We start from the raw sequence: 23,458 nt of genomic DNA on the forward strand, positions 1-23,458 counted from the left end.
TGTATTCCTGAAATATGTAAAAGTTGAAATCATAGGGTTAAAGTACATAATTGAAATCAGGCGACAAATTTTGATTTAGTTTCGTCTACATAAAAATAATTTATCAAGGCTACAGAAAAAACAAAGAAAATCGGTATAAATTGAAGTAAAAAGTTACATCACTACGGACAGCCAGTCCACGCTGAGATCCCTGGAACATATAGCCAGGGGTTTCTGCTGACATGAGAGTTCGTAATACCATGAAGCAATTGGCTAGAGCCAATAAAGTAACTCTACTATGGGTACCGAGGCATTGGTATTGAAAGAAATCAAAAAGCTGATGAACTTGCAAAATGGGCTTTAAGGTCGACATCTATTGGTCCTGAGCCCTTTTGTGGGCTTGGACAATACCAATACAAGGCAGTGGTCCAACAATTGGAGTTGGACAATGGAAAAACCCTCTGGAGGAATGCTACGGGTCTTCCTCGGGCAAAGAAATTTGTGGTGCTTTCACCGACCTATACCAGAAAGCTCCTGAAGCTAACACGAGCTGAGCTTCGGTTAATGGTGTGACTGCTGACAGGATACTGTCGGTGCAAAAATCTGTTGTTCCGCATGGGTAAGTCAGCAGATGAGATCTGAAGGCTCTGTGGAAAGGAGGTAGAAACAGCCGAACACATATTGTGCAAATGCCCTGAGCACACTGGCCTAAGAACCACTCTCATGGTAAAGTCAGTCCTGGATACGCACGAAGTAATAGCCAAGGCTCCTAAGGATGTCATCGATTTCGTTAACAGCATTGACGACCTTCCTGGGTTTGTATCAATAGGTAGAGTTACGAACAAAAGATCAACTTGGTCGCAGTTCGCGCTAGGGTCCTTAATGATCCCTATTCAGGGAATTGATGATAATCACTAATATGTATGAATAAGAGGTAACAAGGTTTACAATATTAGTTCACCAATTTTATTCAGTCGACTAAAGTTGATTTGTTTGGGTACAGAGAATATGGGAAATTGACAGTAATAAATAGTTTTCCAAAAAGAGGTTTTATTCCGAATAGCGCGTTATATGGGCGGCTGTCACTTTTGAAGCTGTCATCTTTCCACTAAAAATGGTGGACAGGCTTTAAAAACGCAATGAAAATGTTAAAATTTAATACAAAAAGTTGAAAGTATTGCAATATTTTTATTGAAGAGCTTTTATGAGATTAAATATTGCAGTGACAGTTCACGAAACTAAAGTACTGTTAGACGACAGACGAGAACTTTTTTGTGGAACAGCATTTGGAAGCATCCTTGAACACTCTACTAACTCAACAAGACATCACTTCGTAACTTACTCCCTGAAGTCTTTTTTTTCCAATTTTATACCTGGGTAACAAACAAAAAATCATATTGTACAACGTGAATTTCATCTTCCTTTTCTTATTCTCTAAGTTGTATGCCTGCCCAATGGTATCATTGTACCTGCACACTAATTGGGGTAGGGAAAATATATTCTCTATTGTATCTTTCTGAGAACCTTATGAATGAGAAATTTGTATGCACAAGTATTACGAAAGACCATTGCTACGTGCCACTCAAGCAACGAAACAATCAAAATTTTGCAAGAAGCCGTGTTATTTCTCAAAGTTGTGATCACAATTAGCCAACGAGATCTTATGGTTTGACACCTTTAAACTTTTTTCTTTGGGGCAACGTGAAAGATGAGGTCTATGTCAATGCTCTAAAATCCATTCAAAACCTTAAAGCTTGAAGACGGAATTTGTAGAGTAAACGAGGACATACAACCACGAAGAAATAGAAATAGTGCTGCAAACTGCGACATCCGTTCATTTCTCTTAAGATGTATTTTTTTCTTTTTTGAATCTCAAAATGAAACCTCTTGTTGTAAAACCTTATAGTTCATACTGTGCACAATGATTCTGCATAGTAATAAACCAATGAAATCGCCTTTTTTGAAGTCATTGTGATGAAACAATAGGAAGTACCAAACTGTCAACAAAGTCCTTTCTTATTAACTTTTCTCAACAGGAACTTTTCGGTTAGCACCTCTCTTCTGAATTCCAGAGTACTGTCCCCGAACACTTTCAAATTCAATTTCAATTAAAATTTCCGTATACACAAAAAGCAGTCCCCCGCGATAAATCCTCAGATTTCCAAGAAAACCGGAAGTTATCTCCCCCTCCCCTCCTAATACTTCGCAACAACTTGCCGACTCAGAGACATTTTAAGCGCGTTAATCGAATCCAGCAGATGTAACCGCGGATAATCCCCAAAAATACCCGAAATGCAATCCACCAACCCTTTCATCAACCCGGGGGGTTGTAAGGGGGGTAAATTCCAACCACCCCCCCCTGGGTTCGCTGAGAAGATCATCTGCCCCGAGAACACTCTACGGATTAGTTTCTTGTGTTTCTTAATGACTCCATCTTAACCGGAATCTGAATTATTTATTCAGAGGGCGCTCAAGACAATTCACTTGACGAGCGTCCTCTTCCAAATCCCCTCTCCCCACGAAGGTTTTGGAGTAATTATGAGTGATTAAGTGTAGAGGGGGGGTGAAGGAGAGGGGGGTTTTGTGTGCTGCTCGAATGGCACCTTCTGGAGATTATCGAGCTCTGAGAATGTTCCGGAACCTCTGGAACGCTTAGATTCGTAGTTCTGTGTTTAGGGGAGAGGGTTGGTGTGGTTGGCACGCGTGGAAGGTTTTTTGGGAAGTGAAGAGGAGGGTGGTTAGTTCCAGTTGTCGGTTCACGGTGCAATTAGCGTGGTTCTAGTGAATTTGGCGTGTTGAATTTTGAGAGGGTGTTTAATTTGGGAGTGTGGATGGAATTTGATGAAATGTTTCTTGAGTTAATTGTTTTTATTCGATGTGTAACTATACATGAAGTATTTCCATAACTTTCAAGTCTCGAGGGTGGGTTATTTTATGTCAAACCAGTTCGTTATTTTGTTTTCATTATCAATGGCATAATTGAGTCCATTAAAAAAATACTCATCTGGCTGAACTGATATTTAGAAATCATGTGGACAATATCCAGATGAATACACACATTGTCAAAAGTCTTAGCCTCCTTATTAACTCTCAACTCGGTGAAAGTACCTTGACAATTTTTTGTGTGCGGGATCTTTACTATCTTATCTCGTAAATGAAAACAATAAACCAGCCAAAAACGTTTCTTTTGTGGGATAAACCGGGGGTATTTGAAGTTAATCAGTTTTCAGCTAATAACGAGTGGCCCTTTTTCTGGAAAACGACAGCGTTGCCCGGAGTCCAGTGCCTGGTTAACCCAGAGTAACATCTGGAAGGGAAGACCATTATATCGCAAATTCTAATCGAAGGAATCCAACGGTATCTGTAACATCCTTTTGGAAGTAATTTTTCGGGTAGTCTCAACCAGTACCGTAAGGAGACGGTTGCATTCCTCGAATTTAAGAGCAAGAAGACCTTCAAGAGTACCTCGGGTATCACCTGGTTATAGAGCTACCCGTCGGCAATGGGCAGAACACCACCAAGACTGGCTTTTACCTCGCTTTTACCACAATGGTGCACAATGGCGTATTTTTTTCAGACGAGTCAAGATTTACAAAGTGATTAGATTAGTTTTATTAAGGTTACGTTTCACTGCGACCTAATGGTTTATTGTAACCCCCATCAGAGCGATTCTCTCCATAATGTGATTTACAGCTCACCTTCCAGTTCCAGAGTTCTGATGAACTCCAATATCTGGGATGGCTTCAAGGAGGCTAATTCCTCACTTCTACAAGTTTCGGGTCCTAAGCAGGTTTTGCATTAGCTAGCGATGTCGAGGAATTCCGTCACCAGGTGATCCGGAGTTTCTTCCTCCTCCCCAGAGAATCTGCACTCGTCATTTTCTGTTAGACCCATTCTCATGAGATGTTTCCTAAGGCGGCAATGCACTGTGAGGAATCCAGTGAGCAGGTGTAGCATATTCAAACTAAGATCCAGATACTTCTTGGATCTTGTAGAGTTGAAATTTCGAAGAAACTTTTTGGAGTGATCCAGACCAGGAAGATTCCGCCAGAGTTTTTCTCCTTCGGTTACCTCCTTTTCCTGAAACTCTTTCTTGTAGGTGCATTTGTCTACACCACAGAAAGGTTCCGGGCCGATGAAAGGAGTTTGTGCTTCTTTTCTGGCAAGCGTGTTGGCCTCCTCATTCCCTCTGATTCCCGAGTGGCCAGGAACCCAGATTAAAAAGACTTTGTTATTCTTGACTATTTCATTTAGTTTTCTTCGTCACTCCAATATCATCTTAGAATCGATGATATTTGAGCTCAGTGCTTTGATTGCAGCTTGACTATCAGAATGTATCGCTGTATTACATTTCTGATAGTTCCTTGCTTAGTTGATAGCCACACATCTTTCTATTGCATGTATCTCTAACTGAAAGATACAAAGTGATAGAAGATGAGAAAGGGTTTGGAGAAGTCCATGCAGACTAAAGCGGATCGGTTTCAAAAAAAAAAAAATCGATAAATGTTTGCTGCAAATTTTTAAATGAAACATAGGCAATATTGTTATCTGCCAACTGAATAATTCGAAAGTTTCTATAAAATTAACGTATAATGAACTCAAACTGGGATATTGGGATGAAATACATCGATCGATTTTTGGATGCTTTTTATACATTTTCAATCAAAGTGAATGTTATTTTAGATACAATCTATTTAAGCTATCGGCAAAAGGGCTTCAGTTGATGGAGTAATCTCTTGATGAAAGAGAGAACAGAGCAGATATTGGAAATGAAAGCTATCTATTTATTTACAATCATTCAATGGATAGTGGAAAATTGAAGAGGATATTAGCTAATTAAATTCTATAAAAAATTGGGAGATTTTGTTCACAGTTGATCCGGTGTAAAATATCACGGACAGTACACACTATATTTTTGATTAATTGTTTATTTTTTGATGATTAACGTTAAATTTCTTTTGAGTGCTCATGCAAGGGCATCATTTCCACACAACAAATTCAACGCTCGCAAAGACAATTTTTTTTTGGAATAATAATGCAAAATAAAGACACATCTACAGCAATAATTTTTGAGAAAATCAATGTCTCAGAATAATATGATAAATCATCTTATCGTTTGAAATAAATATACCTAGACTTGAATCGACCATATATTTTAATACCTCCACTTTACAACAATATTAAATGAAAAATAGAACGTGAACCTTGGTTCAATACAACTAAATTTCTCCTAATTAAAAGACGATCACAAGGGTGAAAGTTTTAACGATCATACATGACAGTATTCTAATGAACAAGACAACAAGTGCATTAGAACAACTTTCAACATCTTCACTTTACAACCATCATAGAAAACTGATAACTGAACGTGAGAGCTAGGTTTAATACAACTAACTTTCTCCTAACTAAAAGACGGTTACAAGGGTGAACATTTTAAGGATATTACATGACAGTATCTTAATGAGCATGACATATAGTTTCGTTGAGGGGGAGTGCAGTTGAACTACTTAATTTTAATCGATGTGCATTTCCGAGTCGCTATCTTCAATAATGTATAGAATATAATAGAATTGAAGTTTCTCTTCCACATAACCTAAATTCATGATAATTCGAATAATGGTGCAGTCAAGGTTTTTTTTTTTGGAGGGTATGGTTTAGCTGAACGAAATAGGCAACAGCAACTGTTTTAAGTATCACGAGGGTAGAATACGTTCTTTTTGGCATGAATGGTACCTACGTACAGAATATTTTGAGTGATATAGATATGTAAGGAAATAACTGCACATCATTTTCAGAAAGTACTCTAGTATTGAATCTGGAATTCTCGATAATTTCTCTTCCACATTTTGAAATTATATTCAAGGGTTATATTGTTGAGCGTTTCTAAACCCATTTGATATACTTTTGTTGATTTTTTGAAAATTAGTCGAGGAGTCATTACTCCGATCAATCAAACACAACAAAATATGAGGAATGTTCTCGTGCCAAATTATGAGGTGCGACCTCTCCCAGGGGTTTGGCGTTTCTTCCCGAGATCGCTGGTGGACTCTTCAGTTCAATTTCCAGCCATTTCTGCCTAAGACACACCCTCACACGCGTGAGTGACGCGACACCTATAACGCCATCTCTTGAGAAGCACAGTCACAATACACTCCCCCGCCAGTACCGACGTCCTACCAGAGGAGGAAATGTCCAGGTGTTTTTGAGGGGGAGAGAGCACAACCGAGCTCTGAAGGCTGAAATGCAGGCTCAGCGTACCATCGGCTTGTATCCGATCAACACTCTGGGAGCCCCATCTCGGGGTCACCACTTTGGCGAGGTGTTTTTGAGCCAAATGACGAGGTGCAACCTCTCCCAGGGGTTTGGAGTTCCATCCGAAGATCGCTGGTGGACTCTTCAGTTAGGCAATCTAGCGATCTCTGCGTAAGGCACACCCTCTCACATCATCATGGAGAGGTGACACTGCTGCAACGCAGTGAACCCTATAAATCCGCCGGGGCCAAAGTAAAGAGTAGTGCGACACCCATAATGCCATCTCTTGAGCAGACAGTGTCACTACACCAGCCTCCGTCAGCTAGTGGTGTCGAATTCAAGTTAATCATTAATAACCTGTCCCTCAATCCACGAAAACAACAAGAACCAATCACCCCAAAACGCACAGATAACCTCCTTAAACCGCAATAATATACCGGACGATCCAATAAATAACCACAACCCCCTCACAAATCAACCCCAAAATCTAACGAATAGCGTCCCATCTCATCTGAACGTTACATAAACATCGGTAAATTCAAATTAAGCGAATAAAAGCGGAACCGTCCGAGATAAATATTGCGTTATCGTGTATCACCCCACTCTTCCCCCCACCCCTGCGCCTTGCCACGTCGAATCGGCAACACTTAAATCTACCCCGCACGACATTAACCTTATTTCACGTCTTTGCAGTCGATAAATTCGACGGTGGGGGCGTTCGAGTCTGTATTAACCCCATTGTTGTTTATGGAGGCGGCCGGGAAAGAATTGTTTACAAATACTCGGGGCTTGATTGCGGCCTGGTCATCCGCCGTATTAATCGAGTGCCTCCTAACGGCTAAATTGAGAACTATGGACGGCGATCAGTGGCTTAGGAGAGTGGGTGTGAATGCTGTTGATTGATCGTTTATTGGGTCGATTCTTTGGGTGGTACAACTTCGCTTTCGCCGTTTTTTAACGAAATTCGAGGCTTTATTGTAAAAAACTGGTTATACATTTATGATTCAGAGTATTGTTCATCGCTGGCCTCTACTTTCTTCTATCTTTCGGGCAGCGTTTTGAAGCGATCCACGAATCGATCCGATTTTTGCTTCTTCATAAAACCGGAAGTGCTGGTCAGCTACGTCGTGTACCATTGATGAAAACAAATGATAGTCCGAGGGAGCAACGTCTGGATAATACGGTGGGTGGGGTAGGACTTCCCATTTCAACGTTTCCAAGTATGTCTTGACTACTTTTGCAACATGGGGTTGAGCATTGTCATGCTGTAAAATCACATTATCATGTCTCTCGTCGTATTGCGGCCGTTTGTCTCTCAATGCTCGGCTCAAACGCATTAATTGCATTTGATAATGATCTCCTGTGATTGTTTCAGTTGGTTTTAACAACTCATAATACACTATACTGAGCTGATCCCTCTAAATACTGAGTATGACCTTAGAACCGTGAATATTCGATTTGGTCGTCGACATGGAAGCATGGTCGGGATATCCCCATGATTTCCTACGCTTGGGATTATCGTAATGAACTCATTTTCCGTCTCCAGTCACAATGCGATGCAGAAATTCCAACTGTTTTTGCCTTGCAAGCAGCTGTTCACAAGCAAACAAACGCCGTTCAACACATCTCGGCTTCAACTCGTACGGCACCCAATTTCCTTGTTTCTGAATCATTCCCATGACTTTTAGGCGTTTTGAAATGACTTGTTGTGTCACTCCCAATAATCCTGCCAATTTTTGTTGCGTTTGACACGTATCTTGATCAAGCAATGGCTTCAATTTTGCATCTTCGAAAACTTTCTCTCTTCCACCGCCATGCTGGTCTTCAACATCAAAATCACCATTCTTGAAGCGTTGAAACCGCCCTCGGCAAGTTCTTTCACTGATAGCGGCCTCACCATATGTATTTGAGAGCATTCGATGAGCCCCAGCCACAGATTTCTTCATATTGAACAGGAAATTAAAACCTCCCACAAATTACAAGAATTTGTCTCGTAAGATGACATGTTCAGTCGACAATAACTTGATAATGCAGGTACAAATCGACATATATTTTGATGTTTACAAATACTAAAGCTTATTGTAGGACATCTATGATCTATTTATTTCGACCACCACTGACCGCTACAGCCATCATAGCAAACCGGCGGAAGCAAAGTTGTACAGGGTGGGCAAATAAGCGAGGTAAGCGGCTATATCTCAGGATCCACTCATCGTAGAGACTTGCGGTAAAAAATTTTGCCACTAAAGTAAACAAAAGAAAACACTGGAAATTGTTTTGAAGTTCATACCTCCACCGCTAGGGGGCGTAATAGCTATCGTCGAGTAGAAAAATGCATTTTACTCGAAAAATTTTCATATTAAGTTGGAAAAAAAATATCATCACTGTAAACCTTGGAAAATTCTCTATCTGTTTGAATTGTCACTTTCGATTTTGCGACATCAAATAAGGGTGGGGGAAAGATTGAAATCTGACTGATTGAAATGTCTGTAACTTCAGTTTGGCTCAACATTTTTGAGCAAATTAAATCTTATTTGAGAGACAACATCTTGTTGATTAAGGAAAAAATATACTCATGATGAATTTGATTCAGCTGCTTCCGATAGGTAGCGCTAAGTCAGAAGTTCATTGTTTGGTTCATTTTTCTCTGAAATTTCAAATGTAATGATAGGATTTTCTTAACAGAAACAAAAATTTCATTGAATTTGCATAAAAAAACCTGAAGGTCGCAAAGCGATAATTTCAGGCGTTCTGAAGTTATGGCCGAAAGAAGATATTCTTCAACTGATGCACTGCGAAAAACCAAATTGAGTCTTCAAGTTCTAACAGAAACAGAAATCCCATCAAATTTGTATGAAAAAACCAAAAGGTCGCAAAGCGATAGCTTCAGGGGTTCTCTAGTTATGGACGAAAAAAGATATTCTTCAACTGATGCACTGAAAAACTAAATTGTGTCTTCTTTCGGCCATAACTCCAGAACGCCTGAAGCTATCGCTTTGCGACCTTTTGGTTTTTTCATACAAATTTGATGGGATTTCTGTTTCTGTTAGAACTTGAAGACTCAATTTGGTTTTTTGCAGTGCATCAGTTGAAGAATATCTTCTTTCGGCCATAACTTCAGAACGCCTGAAATTATCGATTTACGACCTTCAGGTTTTTTCATGCAAATTCAATGAAATTTTTGTTTCTGTTAAGAAAATCCTATCATTATATTTGAAATTTCAGAGAAAAATGAACAAAACAATGAACTTCTGACTTAGCGCTCCCTATCGGAAGCAGCTGAATCAAATTCATCATGAGTATATTTTTTCCTTAATCAACAAGATGTTGTCTCTCAAATAAGATTTAATTTGCTCAAAAATGTTGAGCCAAACTAAAGTTACAGACATTTCAATTAGTCAGATTTCTATCTTTCCCCCACCCTTATTTGATGTCGCAAAATCGGAAGTGACAGTTCAAACAGATAGAGAATTTTCCAAGGTTTACAGTGATGATATTTTTTTTCTAACTTAATATGAAAATTTTTCGAGTAAAATGCATTTTTCTACTCGACGATAGCTATTACGCCCCCTAGCGGTGGAGGTATGAACTTCAAAACAATTTCCAGTGTTTTCTTTTGTTTACTTTAGTCGTAAAATTTTTTACCGCAAGTCTCTACGATGAGTGGTTCCTGAGATATAGCCGCTTACCTCGCTTATTTGCCCACCCTGTACATCTAATATATTTAGCGCTGCGTGTTTGATGTTGGGTATTTGGATGTGAAATGATGTTGAGGTTTTATGTATTTCAAGTGTCTATTATTTTCGCATTTATCAGATTTTTTAAAATTTGATACATTTTGACTCACTTCAACACGGACTCTAATTCTGTGATTTTTTTTAAACGAAGTTCCTTATCTTGTCCTGTACAGTCTGTCCCAAAACTGACTCACTGAAAGCATCTCGCGAACTATAAGACTTGGAAAAAAAATTATTATAGGACCCCTGATCTCTTTTTTCGAATAATAAGATATCAGAATATACAGGGTGTGGCGTGATTAATGGATAATCCTGTACTGGCGAATAGGAGAGGTCATGGCCGACCAGAAAATGTAAAGTTTTGCTCAGTAAAAATATCATAGATTTCGAGATATCGGACAATTTCATTTTTTTCTAAAAAGTGCAAACATGAGGATTATCCTACTTTTTTTTCTAAATTAAGCAAGATGGTAGGAATTTGGTAGTTTATCTCATAGTACAGCTATCTGAGAGTAAAATAAAAAACAATGCCCAAAGAAATAACAAGATTTGTGATCACAGCATTGAAATTAGTGAATAAAGGTGCACTTTAAAAAAAAATAAAATTGTCCGATATCTCGAAAACTATGATATTTTTACTGAACATAACTTTACATTTTCTGGTCGGCCATGACCTCCCCTATTCGCCAGTACAGGATTATCCACTAATTACGCCACACCCTGTATAATATGAAGGCAGTAATGAATTAAATTTTAAATATGATTTACTTATTCAGGTAAACATCTAGTGTTTGCAGTTTTAGGCTTCTTTTTATTGCTGGACTTTTTGTACCACGTCTTCAAGTTTGTTAATTAATGAAATGTAAATATATTAGTTGCAGTTTCAATTTCATTTTATTCACAATGAATTTCCATCGAGTAAAGCACCGAATCCAGTCCATAAGTTTATATGCTGATAGATTTTAAGAATATTCCTAAAACTGTGTTAGAATCATTGAACGAAGTTATTCATAATTAGTATGTACATCACACCACTTATGTGTGATAACATAACCCTAAAAGCAGATATTTGCCTTTTTTTATTACGCAATAAAAACATATCTTATAACACACACACATAAGTGACACTTATTACCTCCAACCTTCCTCAACCACTCAACGAATTGGAGCATTTCCCAACGTCATGAATAAAATTTCGATCCCAAACCCGTCGTTACCTCCTCTCTTCACCCCCCTTCAACCCCTATCGACACCCAATAAAACTCCCCCGAACTTTTTTGATTGATCTCCCGAAACTTTTCAGCGTCCTCGCTAAGAATATTTACAAGGTCATTTGTTCTTTCCCCGGACTGAAAAGTGTAAAATCCGGACGTATTAAATCCTGCCGCCAGATGGCCGTGACGTCGTCGGCGGCGGGCGTCGGAACGCGGACGCGCGCGATTCCCAGTGTGGGAAAACAAATTAAACTTTGGGAAAGTGGAAAACGACCCCCCTTATCTCTGTAAGATTGATAATTAAACCATTTCACGCTCATCTTGCTGGATTCGACCCGGCGTTAATTTATGTTGAGCCTTGGAGGGGTTGAGGTCGGCAAATTAGGCGTTTTATACAGTGGGGGGGAGTTGGGAGGGGGGTATGGAATAAGCGGGTATGTGCAGTTAAGTTTAGTGTGTTTATTATCTGATGGGAACGCAACCCTGAGGATCTATCATAGTATAATTTTATCTTTCTAACTTTCCTAAATTTGCTACCTCGCCAGGAATGAATATGTCAGTGGTTGTATTAGTAGTAAATCGTATGAGTTTTCTAGATGGGCGGTCTATTTAGTGGCTGTGGTATCAAACTAACTCCATTTTGCAGTCAGTAGAAAGAAGACTGTGAAGTCAAAAGGTATAAATGTGGGTGACCATAGGACTTTTTTCTCTCCATTTTCATCAAAAGTTATAGTTTTAAGATAATGACAAAAACGGTTAGCCTGTCTCAGAGGAAATGTTGTGTTAATTATTAGTTAAAGAGCTGAAAGGCTGATTTTTCCTCAACTTGATTGTGTCTTAGCTTCGGATATAATGAATGCGGAGTTCTTGCTTCCCTAAACGATGACGTCTTAACTTTACGGCCTTATCTATTTCACTTTTAAATATATTTAAAATATATTCAAGATATATTTTAAATAATTTGAGTGTAGTTATACTTCGTAGGAATGCAGAAAACATGAAAACCAATCTACTGACGTCAGACTTCCTCACCAGAAATTAATGTGTAAGTGCTTGTATTGGTAGGAAATCCCAAAATTTTTCCTAATTGCTGAACTAAAGATTCAAAACCGTATCCACTTTTTGCTCTACTTGATTTAATTCTCAACTTTTCATAATATTATTTTCTTCTTCCGTTCGCCAACTAAACATGAAAAGATACATGCTCAGGAACGTTTAAACATTGCTGAATTATTTTATACATAGGAGTAAAACTTTGTGTCCGACATTTTTTTTTCCGAAATTCGAGGCTTTATTGTAAAAAACTAGTTATGATTCAAAGTACTCTGGCCACTACTTTCTCCCATATTTCGGCAGCGTACGAATCTCGCTTTGAAAAAACTGGTTATCTTTTGAAGCGATCCACGAATCGATCCAATTCTTGGGGTAGGACTTCCCATTTCGACGTCTCCAAGTATGCCTTGACCACTTTCGCAACATGGGGTCGAGCATTCTCATGCTGTAAAACCACTTTATTATTACTTAATCAATCGCATCAATTGTGTCCGATAACGATCGCCTGTGATTGTTTCAGTCGGTTTTAACAACTTATAACACAACACGCCGAGCCGGTCTCTCCAAATATTGGAACCGTGATTATTCGGTTTGGCTGTCAACTTGGAAGCATGGCCGGGAGATCCCCATGATTTTCTGCGCTTGGGATAATCGTAATGAACCATTCATTGTCTTTTCTGTCTTTGCCTTGCAAGTAGCTGTTAACGAGCAAACAAACGCCGTGCAACATCTCTCGGCTTCAACTCGTACGGCACCCAATTTCCTTGTTTCTGAATCATTCCCACGACTTTCAGGCGTTTTGTTTTCTTCGAAAACATTCTCTCTCCCACCGCCATACAGGTCTTTGACGTCAAAATCACTACTTGAAATGTTGAAATCACTCTCGACATGTTCTTCTTCTAATAGCGGTCTCTCTTGGTATTTTAAAGCATTCGATGAGCTTCAGTCGCAGATTTCTTCATATTAAAGCAGAAAATTGTGACCTCCCGACGAGAATTTGGCTCATGAGCTGCCAAGTTAAATCGAGAATAAATTTATGATGCAGACACAAATGTTGAAGTTTGTTGAGAAACTTGTTAGGTAGTAGGTACAAGGTACATTTCAGGAAGAGATTTAACATACTCTCTCATACCAATTTCTAATAATCTCTGATCCTAAATTTCATCCATGACTCACCGAATCAGAAACTAACTCCAACTCCAATCAGCTTCACAATATTGACACCCCACAAACATATAATTGGTCCTCTCTCCTCTCCCGACCTCAAAAAACGCCCGGGCGCGTATGATGAATCGGCTTAATAACGCCCGGTTCCTCTTTAATGCGTGCGAAATGGAGCTTTCTTTTCCTCACTCATCCGACGAATCGGATGACGCCACCATCGATCAAACGATGGTGGCGGTGCTGCCAGTCAGACGCCCGTTCGCTAAATAATATCCACTTAAGCGAGCGATTCGTCTTTTCTCGCCGATATATACGCTAAATTTGACTGGAGTGGGACAAATCGATCGGAAAAGCGAGTCGGATGAACTTCGGTGGTCAGGCGATTAATCGACGGTTTTTCGGTTTTTCGCAGAGGGGGGGAGGGGGGTTGAAGGCGAGAGATGGGAGATTAATTAGGGCAGTGGGCGGATAGAGGGAGACACTGCGGTTTGTTTGTTCGGGTGTTCTTCGGCTGGAATTGGTGTTATCGGGGTTCTGATAGGGTGTTCTATGGAATTTTCATAGGAAGATGCTTGATTTGGCGATGATGAAGCTTTGGAATCGTTAAAGGAAAAAAAAATCCGGCTTAACTGAAGTGGAGGGTCATATCATTTAATATTTCAGTTGAGCCAGCATTAAGATTAAGATTGAGGGAGTTCCATTCCCGCCAATACATGATCTACAGCTCGTCTTCCAGTTCTATTGAAGTCCAGTATCTGGAATGGATTCAAGGAGGCTACTTCCTCATTTCTGCAAGTTTCTTATCCAAAGCACATTTCGTTTTGCTTTGGCTAGTGATGGCGAGGCATTCCGAAATCAGGGGAGCCAGAGTTTCTTCCTCCTCCCCATAGACTCTGTACGAGTTATTTTCTGCTAGACCTATTCTCATGAGGCATTTTCTGAGGCAACAATGCCCTATGAGTCATTCAGTCAGGAGGCGTAGCATATTCTTGAAGATTCCGCATGAGTTTTTCTCTTTAGGTTTTTTTCTTCTCCTAAAACTCTTTCATTTTCATGATGATGATACCAGTTTATCAAATATTCTATCTCCAAAACTAACAGTTTTAGGATACACAACAGGCTACTTTTCTGAGAGGCCTAGATGACCTGCATTCATCACTGGGATATGGCCAATCATTCATGTTATACTTTCAAGAGCTCAACATTGTTGCAAATATGTGGTATAGTATATCCAAAGTCACTTGAACTAGTCCATAAAAACGATTGGCCCTTTGAACTGAATACCGCCATCCGCTAAATATCGGGGTTCATTTGGAAGTATTGTTAGGCAATACAAAGGAATTTCTGGAAACTTGGACAACCCTCGTATCATCTAAATATTTTAGCTTCCTCCAAATGACTTTGGATATACTATACCAGCTGCATTAATATTTCCCGAAAAAATGGATAGGTCTAAGGGTACTAATTCCATGGCCCCCTCATTCACCATATCCTAATCCATTTGATTCTAATTTATGGGGATATAATGGAGCAACTTGTTGTCCATCATGTTGAAATCAAATCTCATCAACAATTTTTTTAAATTATTTTTTAATTTTTTGGTTTTCTTTTGAGGCAATATGAACATCCTTCATGTGTATATGAAGTGATAGAACCCAACTTCTTATTATTCTTTCTTTTCTTCAAGTTCTAGAGACTCCTGTTCTTCAACAGGATAACGCTTGTCCCCAAATAGCAAGGCATTCTATGGAGCCTTAGAAGAGGCTAACGTCAACGTCTTGCTGTGGCCTTGTAGAGCTCCTTTCTCCTATCGAACAAACAACTATCCAATTGTCCACAAACACGAGAAGCTTTCCAGCATTAATTACAGATCATTAGGATGCAATACCTAAGCCGTAAATTGATCATCCTGTAGAATCCATGTCAAGGATTGTCAAACTAATGCTTTTTTCGATAAATTTTCTTGAAATTTTCATCAATTACTTCTTTTGTTTAGTTGAACATTTCTGCCAAGTTTCATCGGAATACTTTGAAGCTTTTATAGTGTTGATAAGGTATTTCAGTAGTATGAGGATCAGTTTTCAGGAAAATTATTCGTCCAATACGTTATCCAAAAATAAATAAAATAATTAATAAATAAAGATCACCAGCTAAGCTCACTAAAAGAGTATATTTTCTCTAGAAAAACTCCAGAAATAAACACAAGTCCTCCTCACCAATCTAGCCACGAGCCGCCACTGCAGAAGAACATATCACAATTGAAAAATCACTTCAGCGAGACTCTACGTGAGTAGTCGTAAATCCACCAGTTTGTTGCAGACTTCTGGGTCGAAAAGTTTTATTCCTGAATTTCCGATATCCAGCATCCCTTAACCGTGTACAGTCTGCAGATCAGCGGGTAGATGATATGGAAATGGCGGCAATAACAATACAGATTTATCTCCTCCTTATCCATTCATACACTGGTGGAACTAGACGGGAAGTGAAATAAAAAATTTATTCATTGTGGTTGAGATCAGATCTCAACGAGGTTCTAGATGATCTATTCCTGGGAATTTATGGCTTCGGAATGTATTTCCCCATCTCACCAGGTTCTGTGGACCAAGCAAATTCTCCGCGATGTATGGAATATTTACTGAACCATAAATCCAAAGTTTCTGAATGAAAGAACAGTCCTTTCGGAGAATTAATTCCGAAACTATCGTTGAAGGACTGACGTTCTACGAAGCAAACTGAAAGACATATATTTATCTGTTTCTCATCAGTTTTAGGATTCCTTAAATTCTGTTTGCATGTATCAATCTCCCTAGAAAATTTTGGGTATTTTAAGTCGACTTAGGACTGGTCATGGTCGCTCAAATGGCATTCTACTGAAAGCCCTCTATGTGAGTGTGGTGTAGAAGAAACCATTGACCACTTGGTAAATACTTGTCTTATATATACATTTTATGGTGGTTTCCAAGCTATCCATTCAGTTAACACAAGTCATATTGTCGAAAAATGCCAACTATTCGACGCCCAAAGAAAACAATACTACGTCAGCAGAAAATAGAAGAAGCCCTCAACAGCAGTTCCCTGTTCTGCACCAATATCAATCATCAAAGAAATCAGTTTCAAAATTTCATTGTTTAAACGATAAAATACCATAACATGTATATAATACTGAAATCGAACTGAATCCATTAATAACCTAGAAGTCGAAGCAGTAATAATAGTATATTATTCAACGAGCGGTAATGTAGGTCATAACTCACGCAAATGAAGTTTGCAGCACGAGCCGCAGGCGAGTGCTGTAATTCATCAAGTGAGTTATAACCTACATTACCCAAGTTGAATACTATACTTTATCTACGACTATATCAATAAATACGGACTTAGAATATAGACAGAAGGAACAGGAAATAAACATATGTGCTCGATCCCGAGTACAAGAGAGATGGCAATTTAGTGTCACCAATCACAATCGATCTAGCTTCGGCTAGCTCTAATTCAGTACAGAGTACAGACATAGAACTTTATTGAAAAACCTTAATAGTCTATAAAAATGCATTAAAATATACCAAAAAACATTTCCTGTAAACGATGACTTAATGATCTTATTATTATTATTATTTGAACTGGGGTCGTTTTGCTTCGGTGAGCCTTCCGGGAACTGCGACCATGCAGATCTTTTGTTCACTACCCTACTCATTCATAGAAACCCAGGGAGGTCGTCAACGACGTTAATAAAATTGACAACCTCCCTAGGGGCCTTGGCCATTACCTCTCTGGTATCCAGGACCGGCTTGCCCATGTGAATGGTTCTTAGGCCAGCCAGCTCTGGACACTTGCATATCAAGTGTTCAGAAGTTTCTACTTCCGATCCACAGAGCCTGCAAATCTCGTCTGCTGACTTACCCATACGGTACAAATGATGTTTGTACCGACAGTGCCCCGTCAGCCAGTCCCACCATCACCCGAAGATCCGCTCGTGACAGCTTCAGGAGTTTTCTGGTGTAAGTAGGTGAAATCTTCACGAATTTCTTTGCCTGAGCAAGTCTAGGAGTGTTAGTCCAGTGGATTGTCCTACTGTTCAACTCCCATAGCTGGACCGCAGCTTTGTATTGGTCTTTTCCTATCCCACAGAAAGGCTCAGGTCCAGCAGGTCTTAGCCTAGATGCACTTTTTGCAAGCTCGTCCGCTCTCTCATTTCCTTCAACACCACAGTGCCCTGGTACCCATAGTAGAATCACCTTGTTTCCTCTGGCCAGTTGCTTTATGGTGTTACGGCACTCCCAAGTCAGCAGAGACCCCTGACAGCACGATTCCAGGGATCTCAGCGTGGCTTGGCTGTCCGTGGTGATGTAGATATGCGCCCCTTTGAGGTTCATTTTGAGACACTCCTGGGCGCATACATAAACAGCCATTATCTCGGCTTGTAGAATCGAGGGCTCACTTCCCAGGGCTTTAGAGATCCTCAGTCTAGGTCCATATATCCCAATGCCGGTGCCCTTCTCTGTTTTTGATCCATCTGTAAACCATATGGATGACTTTTTGTCTAGACGATTTATGAAACTTATTGCACTATGACGGTCATTTATAAACGTTTCAAAGGGCGTTTCAAAATCGTAGATGGTTGGCATAATATCTGATGGTTTTGCGAGGAGGTTTGAATCTAGTTGATTCAGTATCCTCATATGTCCAACCCAGTTCCCAGGAAGGAGCTTTCCATTATGGGAAATCCTTATTGCTTCGAGCAGGCTACATTTCCTTACATGTAGGTGTAAGGGAGGCAAGTCTAGTATGACCTCCAGCGCTGCCGTAGGAGCTGTGCGCATAGCTCCTGTGACACCAATGCACGCCAGCCTTTGCATTTTCTGCAACCTGATGCGTGTGGTGACCTCCTCGGTTTTTGTCCACCATGCTAGAGATGCATAGGTGAGAATAGGGCGTACCACCGCTGTGTATAACCACAGTACCATTTTCGGTTTCACTCCCCATGTCTTTCCAAAGAGTCTTTTGCATGTCCACATAGCCGCCGTGGCTCTGGAAAGAGTCTTATCTATATGTTTCCCCCAGTTCAGTTTACTGTCCAGGGTAACACCTAGATATTTACACTCACTAGAGAAGTGCAGAGTCTGACCATTTAAGACCAGAGCTCTGAGGTCGAGATTCCTTCTTCTAGTGAACGGGATTATTGATGTTTTCGAGGGGTTGACAGTAAGCCCCTCTTCCCCGCACCAATTTTCAATAGTTTTGAGAGCAAGTTGCATTCGGCTACTTATTGGGCCCACATGCTTGCCTCTAACCGTCACCACTATGTCGTCGGCGTAAGCCTGGACGTTAAATCCGCCTGTTGTAAGCCTCTCCAAGAGGCCATCCATGACCAAGCTCCACAGCAGGGGTGATAGAACCCCTCCCTGAGGGCATCCCCTGCACGTCAGCACAGTCACTTCGGTTTCTCCCAGATAGGCTGTAACGGTTCGTCCTTTCAACATAGCTGATATCCACTTAACAGTGGAGGATTCTATCCCTTTCCTTTTGGCTGCATTGCATATGGAGGTATGTAGGGTATTGTCAAAGGCCCCTCCGATATCACCGAACATTGCAAGCAGAATCTCCTTTGCGTTGAGGGTGCCTTCCACCTCTCTAAGAAGATGATGAAGGGCGTCTACAGTAGATCTACCCGCCCTATAAGCAAACTGTTTGCAGTGGAGTTTTACACTGCCTCGTATGTTGTTGTCAATTATTTTCTCCATGGTCTTCAGGAGAAAGGAGGTGAGGCATATGGGTCGATAGGATTTAGGCTCTGGGGAGCCTTTTCGACCCTCTTTGGGTATGAATACTACCCTCGCCTCCCTCCATGATTTCGGGATATAGCCCCTTGTAAAGCTGGCCTTGAAGAGCTCAGTTATCGGGGCTATAAGTACTTCAACACCTTTCTGAAGCATGGCTGGAAAAATACCACTTAATGATCTTACTGCTACACCAATCTTGAAAATTTTTTCAAACTTCTTTATATTTTTTTCGGGCAAGTAATTCTGTATGGTAACATTAGCTGTTTGTCTTTTGGAAATGTATACCTATCTAATATTCCATCTGAATTAATCGTTTTCAGCAAATCATTCACAATAATTAGATATCAACTTAATTTGAAAACGTCAAAATTATTAAAGTGACATTCCCTAGGACATTCCTCCCCTCAATAACAATACCAATCGACCAATCGAATAGAAGCAGAGAAGTATAGAAGCACAGATCCATATTTTCCGATTATAGTAGTGAGTTATTATAACTCACGCTCTTTGTTAATAGATACTATTTATTGCTCACAAGTAGTTGAATAATGAATATGTAATTCAATAGGAGTATATAAAATAAATGAATTGATTTTTAATTCAGAATTATGCTACTTTTCTAATCGAGTGGTATCTGACGCGAATCCTATTGCATGTCGGATCTGACAGATGCCAGATTGCTCGCATAACGATATGGAATATTGGATGTTTAACGGTAGGTTATGCAGCATTTCGAAAACTGACGTGTGCTTCTATTGGATATGGAGTAGTTTGATAGACAGCCATTATTTCGAACTAGAATGCAATTTTTCCCATTGAAGTATTTCTGGGAGTGTAATCTGCGCGCTGCACTTGTTAAAATGTCATGTGAATCTAGTTTCGAAACATACATGGAGTTTATTTATTGACGAGTGTATTCGTTTAGTAGGCTGTGAATATCTGACGTGGGTGGATGAAGTGCTGCATGAGAGGTACTAGACAATTTTGATGCAGATAGAGAGCTATTAACATATATCGAAAAGGGCAAAACGGCCTACTTGACGTGTTGGGGGCAATCAGTATCATTTGCCCCAGTTGATCATATTGGACAAAATAGAGGGACAAAGAAGGAGACTACACTCCTGGATGACGAATATAAGAAACTGGACAGAGATGAATGTCCAAACATTCCACCACCCAAAAGCAAGATGAATTTGCTGTGGTTGTCGCCAATTTATGGAAAGGGAAAAATTATTCAGATATGTTATAAGTTATCCTGTGGAGATCAGTAAGAGTTTTTTTTTTCGTATAACCGTCGCATAAGGGCATCAGAAATCGCTTAAGGCCATTTTACTTGTCACTTACTTTACACCACTCGGCTTTGCCTCTATGTGACTATCGGAAAAAATAATGGGATAGGAGAAGGAACCTGCTAAAATGAAAAGAAAATGCCATTAAATGATAAACAGTTAGAAAAGCACGAAGTGTTCAAGTGTTATTCAGGCAACTTACAATTGAAAGATGCGTCGATAAGATCCTAGGAAAATATGACAGAAATATGACCTAACAATCCATTTTAATAGTCAAGCTGATACTGAAGTATCAAGTAGCTTCAATGTCATCGATTTAAAGATGATATGATAGTGTCGATGAATCATAAGACAATAATAGGGTACTTTAAGCCTGGGTTTTTGTCACCTCAGAAAAAAATCAGGAAGAACATGAGACACCTCCTCACAGCTTCCTCAAAGAATACTACCATCGAGGGAGTTCAATAGAAATATTAAACTGGAAGGCTGTATCTAGGGAACTAAGAACACTATATGTGGCAACCTATTCCATCTGGCGAAAACTCTGTTGAAAATGAACGTTTGACGCTGTGGGGTCCATAAATTCTCTTTTTCTTGCTTGAAGGCATGTCAGTGTAGTTGGATGCTGCTTCTAATGTGTAGGTGATCCAGATTCACACCGAATAACCCATGCAGAGCCCGATAAGTTACAATAGAATCACCTCTGTCTCGCCGATCCCCAAAAGTTTGCAGATTCAGTAATCTTAAACAAACGTGATAGTCTGGTCTTATCCTACGAGAAGAAATCCTTGTATTCCTACAGACTCAAGGAGAAGTTGGTCGCTCCTAAAAGAAGGGCACCACACCAGTCCAGCATATTCCATCAAAGGACGTACATAGCTGCAATACAATGTACGACATGTTGCCAGGCTGAAACCTCTAAAAGATCTCTGAATTATGTATCTGACTAGCTTTTGCTGTCACAGCCGTAAGAGGCTCAAATCATAGGACACTAGCATGCCCAGATCTTTACAGTGGTCATCGGGAGACAAGAGGTGACCATTCACTGTTATTAAGATTATTTCTGCCTAGGTGTAAGGTGCATTTGCTGGTATTCAGTGGCAACAACCATTTTCGACACCAATCCTCTACAGCTCACAAATCGTGCCATACCCTGTAGGTGCCTGTTCAAGAACCGACAAACCCTAACTTCGACAATGTTTTCGTCACAATTTCCAATTGATCCAACCACACTCATGTCACACATATATCCGGTAATTTCGCATGTTAATTCCCGCAGAAAAACATCAGTAGTAGCGCCGTACCTTCATCAACGGACTAATTCAAAACAATAATTCCGCATGCCAGATTTTCATTTCGTCCAATTTTGCGTCAGGTCTTTCATTTAGCCGAAAATTCGGCCGTTCTGATAGCTCGTTAAGGGAACCGTTGGGTAGTCGCGAATTGCCCCCTCGCAGTACACCCTCCCCTCCTCGGATTTCGCCCCATCAGTGCCGGCTGCGTTCAAATCTGTTGGTCTCATCACGCTGCAGATAATAACGTTCCGGGTGCTGCCCGTAATTCGCCACTTCATACTTAATTAGTAGCGTTCGTTATGGCGGCGGTTGGCAAGGCCTAGTTCGGACGGTTCATCGTCGGTTTTTCTGGATTTAAAACTCGTTTAATTTGATACACTACGGCGGTTCATCGTGAAAGATGCACTGATGCCGGGTCAAAATGTTCTTCTGAATTATATAGTTTGTAGGTTGTTACTCTATATGGATTCAATTATTGTGATGTTTTTTAAGCTTGCCCATGAACTGTTGTATGCTAACTTCAGCGTCTATGGTTTCGATTCTATTTCTTTGGGATTTTTTAGGTTCTATACTACCGGCAGATTCAATCGTGACTGAATTGATGATATGACTTCTGAGTTTTCTTTGGTATTTTTGGTATCGCGTTTTCGTAGGGATTATTAGAACACTGATGGACGACATACAAGAACTTTATTGTGATACAGCACTTGAAAATATCCTTGAACACTCTACTAACTGAACAGGTCATCATCTCGTAACTTACTCCTTGAACTTTCCTTTTCCCAGTTTTATACCTGGGTTACAAACATAAAATCCAATTGGATACCGTGAATTTCTTCTTCCTTTTCTTATTCTCTAAGTTGTATCCCTGCGCAATAGTATGATGGTACCTACACACTAATTAGGGTAGGGGGAAGATATTCGCTATTGTATCTTTCTGAGAACCTTATGAATTAGTAAGTTGTACGCACAAGTATCACGAAAGATCATTGCTACACTAATGCAGGTACATTTACATTAAGTATTGTGACGACAAATTCGGCTAGACACAGACATTATGTCTAATTGCTTTTTGTCATTATAGTATCATCTGGAACTCGACAGGGTTCGGTCTTGGGACCTATACATTTTGAGTGCTGGTTCTCCAAACCCAATGCTGAATTATTTCGTCTACAATATTTGAATTTTTTTATTATTCATTTATTATTATTTCTTTCTTCTATCTTTCAGTTTTACTATGGTTGAATTATTTCATTGAATTTTCTTTTAGTCAACACATATATTGTTTCCTTATATTCCTTCGGTGAGATAGAGGCTTTGAAAACGTTTCGTAATTAATTGGAGAAAGAAGTCTATACTGTAGGTATTGAAGACAATTTAGGCGTCTTAGTCATCTACACAAATAATATTGTAGTACCATATCCTTTTCATAAAATTATCCATTATCAATTTGCACATTTGTTGCTGTAAATACTTGATAACTCCACAAATTCCATCTTTATGATTTGAACTCGATTGTGGAGCATTGGCAAAGATTTATATTTCACGAGGCTGGAAAGGAAAATGTCTAATGGTGTCAAATCACAACATCTCGGTGACTAATTGTGATCATCTCTTCGAGAAATGACACGGACAGGAAACTTTTCTTGCAAAATTGTAATTATTTCGTTGCTTGTGTGGCACGTCTTGATAATAAAC

At 39.7% G+C, this 23,458-nt stretch overlaps 1 protein-coding gene across 1 annotated transcript in view; it reads left to right on the forward strand.

The window, feature by feature from the left end:
* Positions 1-21,415, forward strand: part of LOC123674230 (cilia- and flagella-associated protein 251-like) — a 28,325-nt gene extending 6,910 nt beyond the window's left edge. The window contains exons 3-4 of the mRNA XM_045609168.1: positions 15,582-15,685; positions 21,198-21,415. Coding sequence (XP_045465124.1) covers positions 15,582-15,685; positions 21,198-21,415 — 322 coding nt within the window. The remainder of the gene's footprint in view (positions 1-15,581; positions 15,686-21,197) is intronic.
* Positions 21,416-23,458: the final 2,043 nt, after the last annotated feature.

This window comes from Harmonia axyridis, chromosome 1, assembly GCF_914767665.1.
Source record: "Harmonia axyridis chromosome 1, icHarAxyr1.1, whole genome shotgun sequence".
In the NCBI taxonomy this organism is placed as follows: domain Eukaryota; kingdom Metazoa; phylum Arthropoda; class Insecta; order Coleoptera; family Coccinellidae; genus Harmonia; species Harmonia axyridis.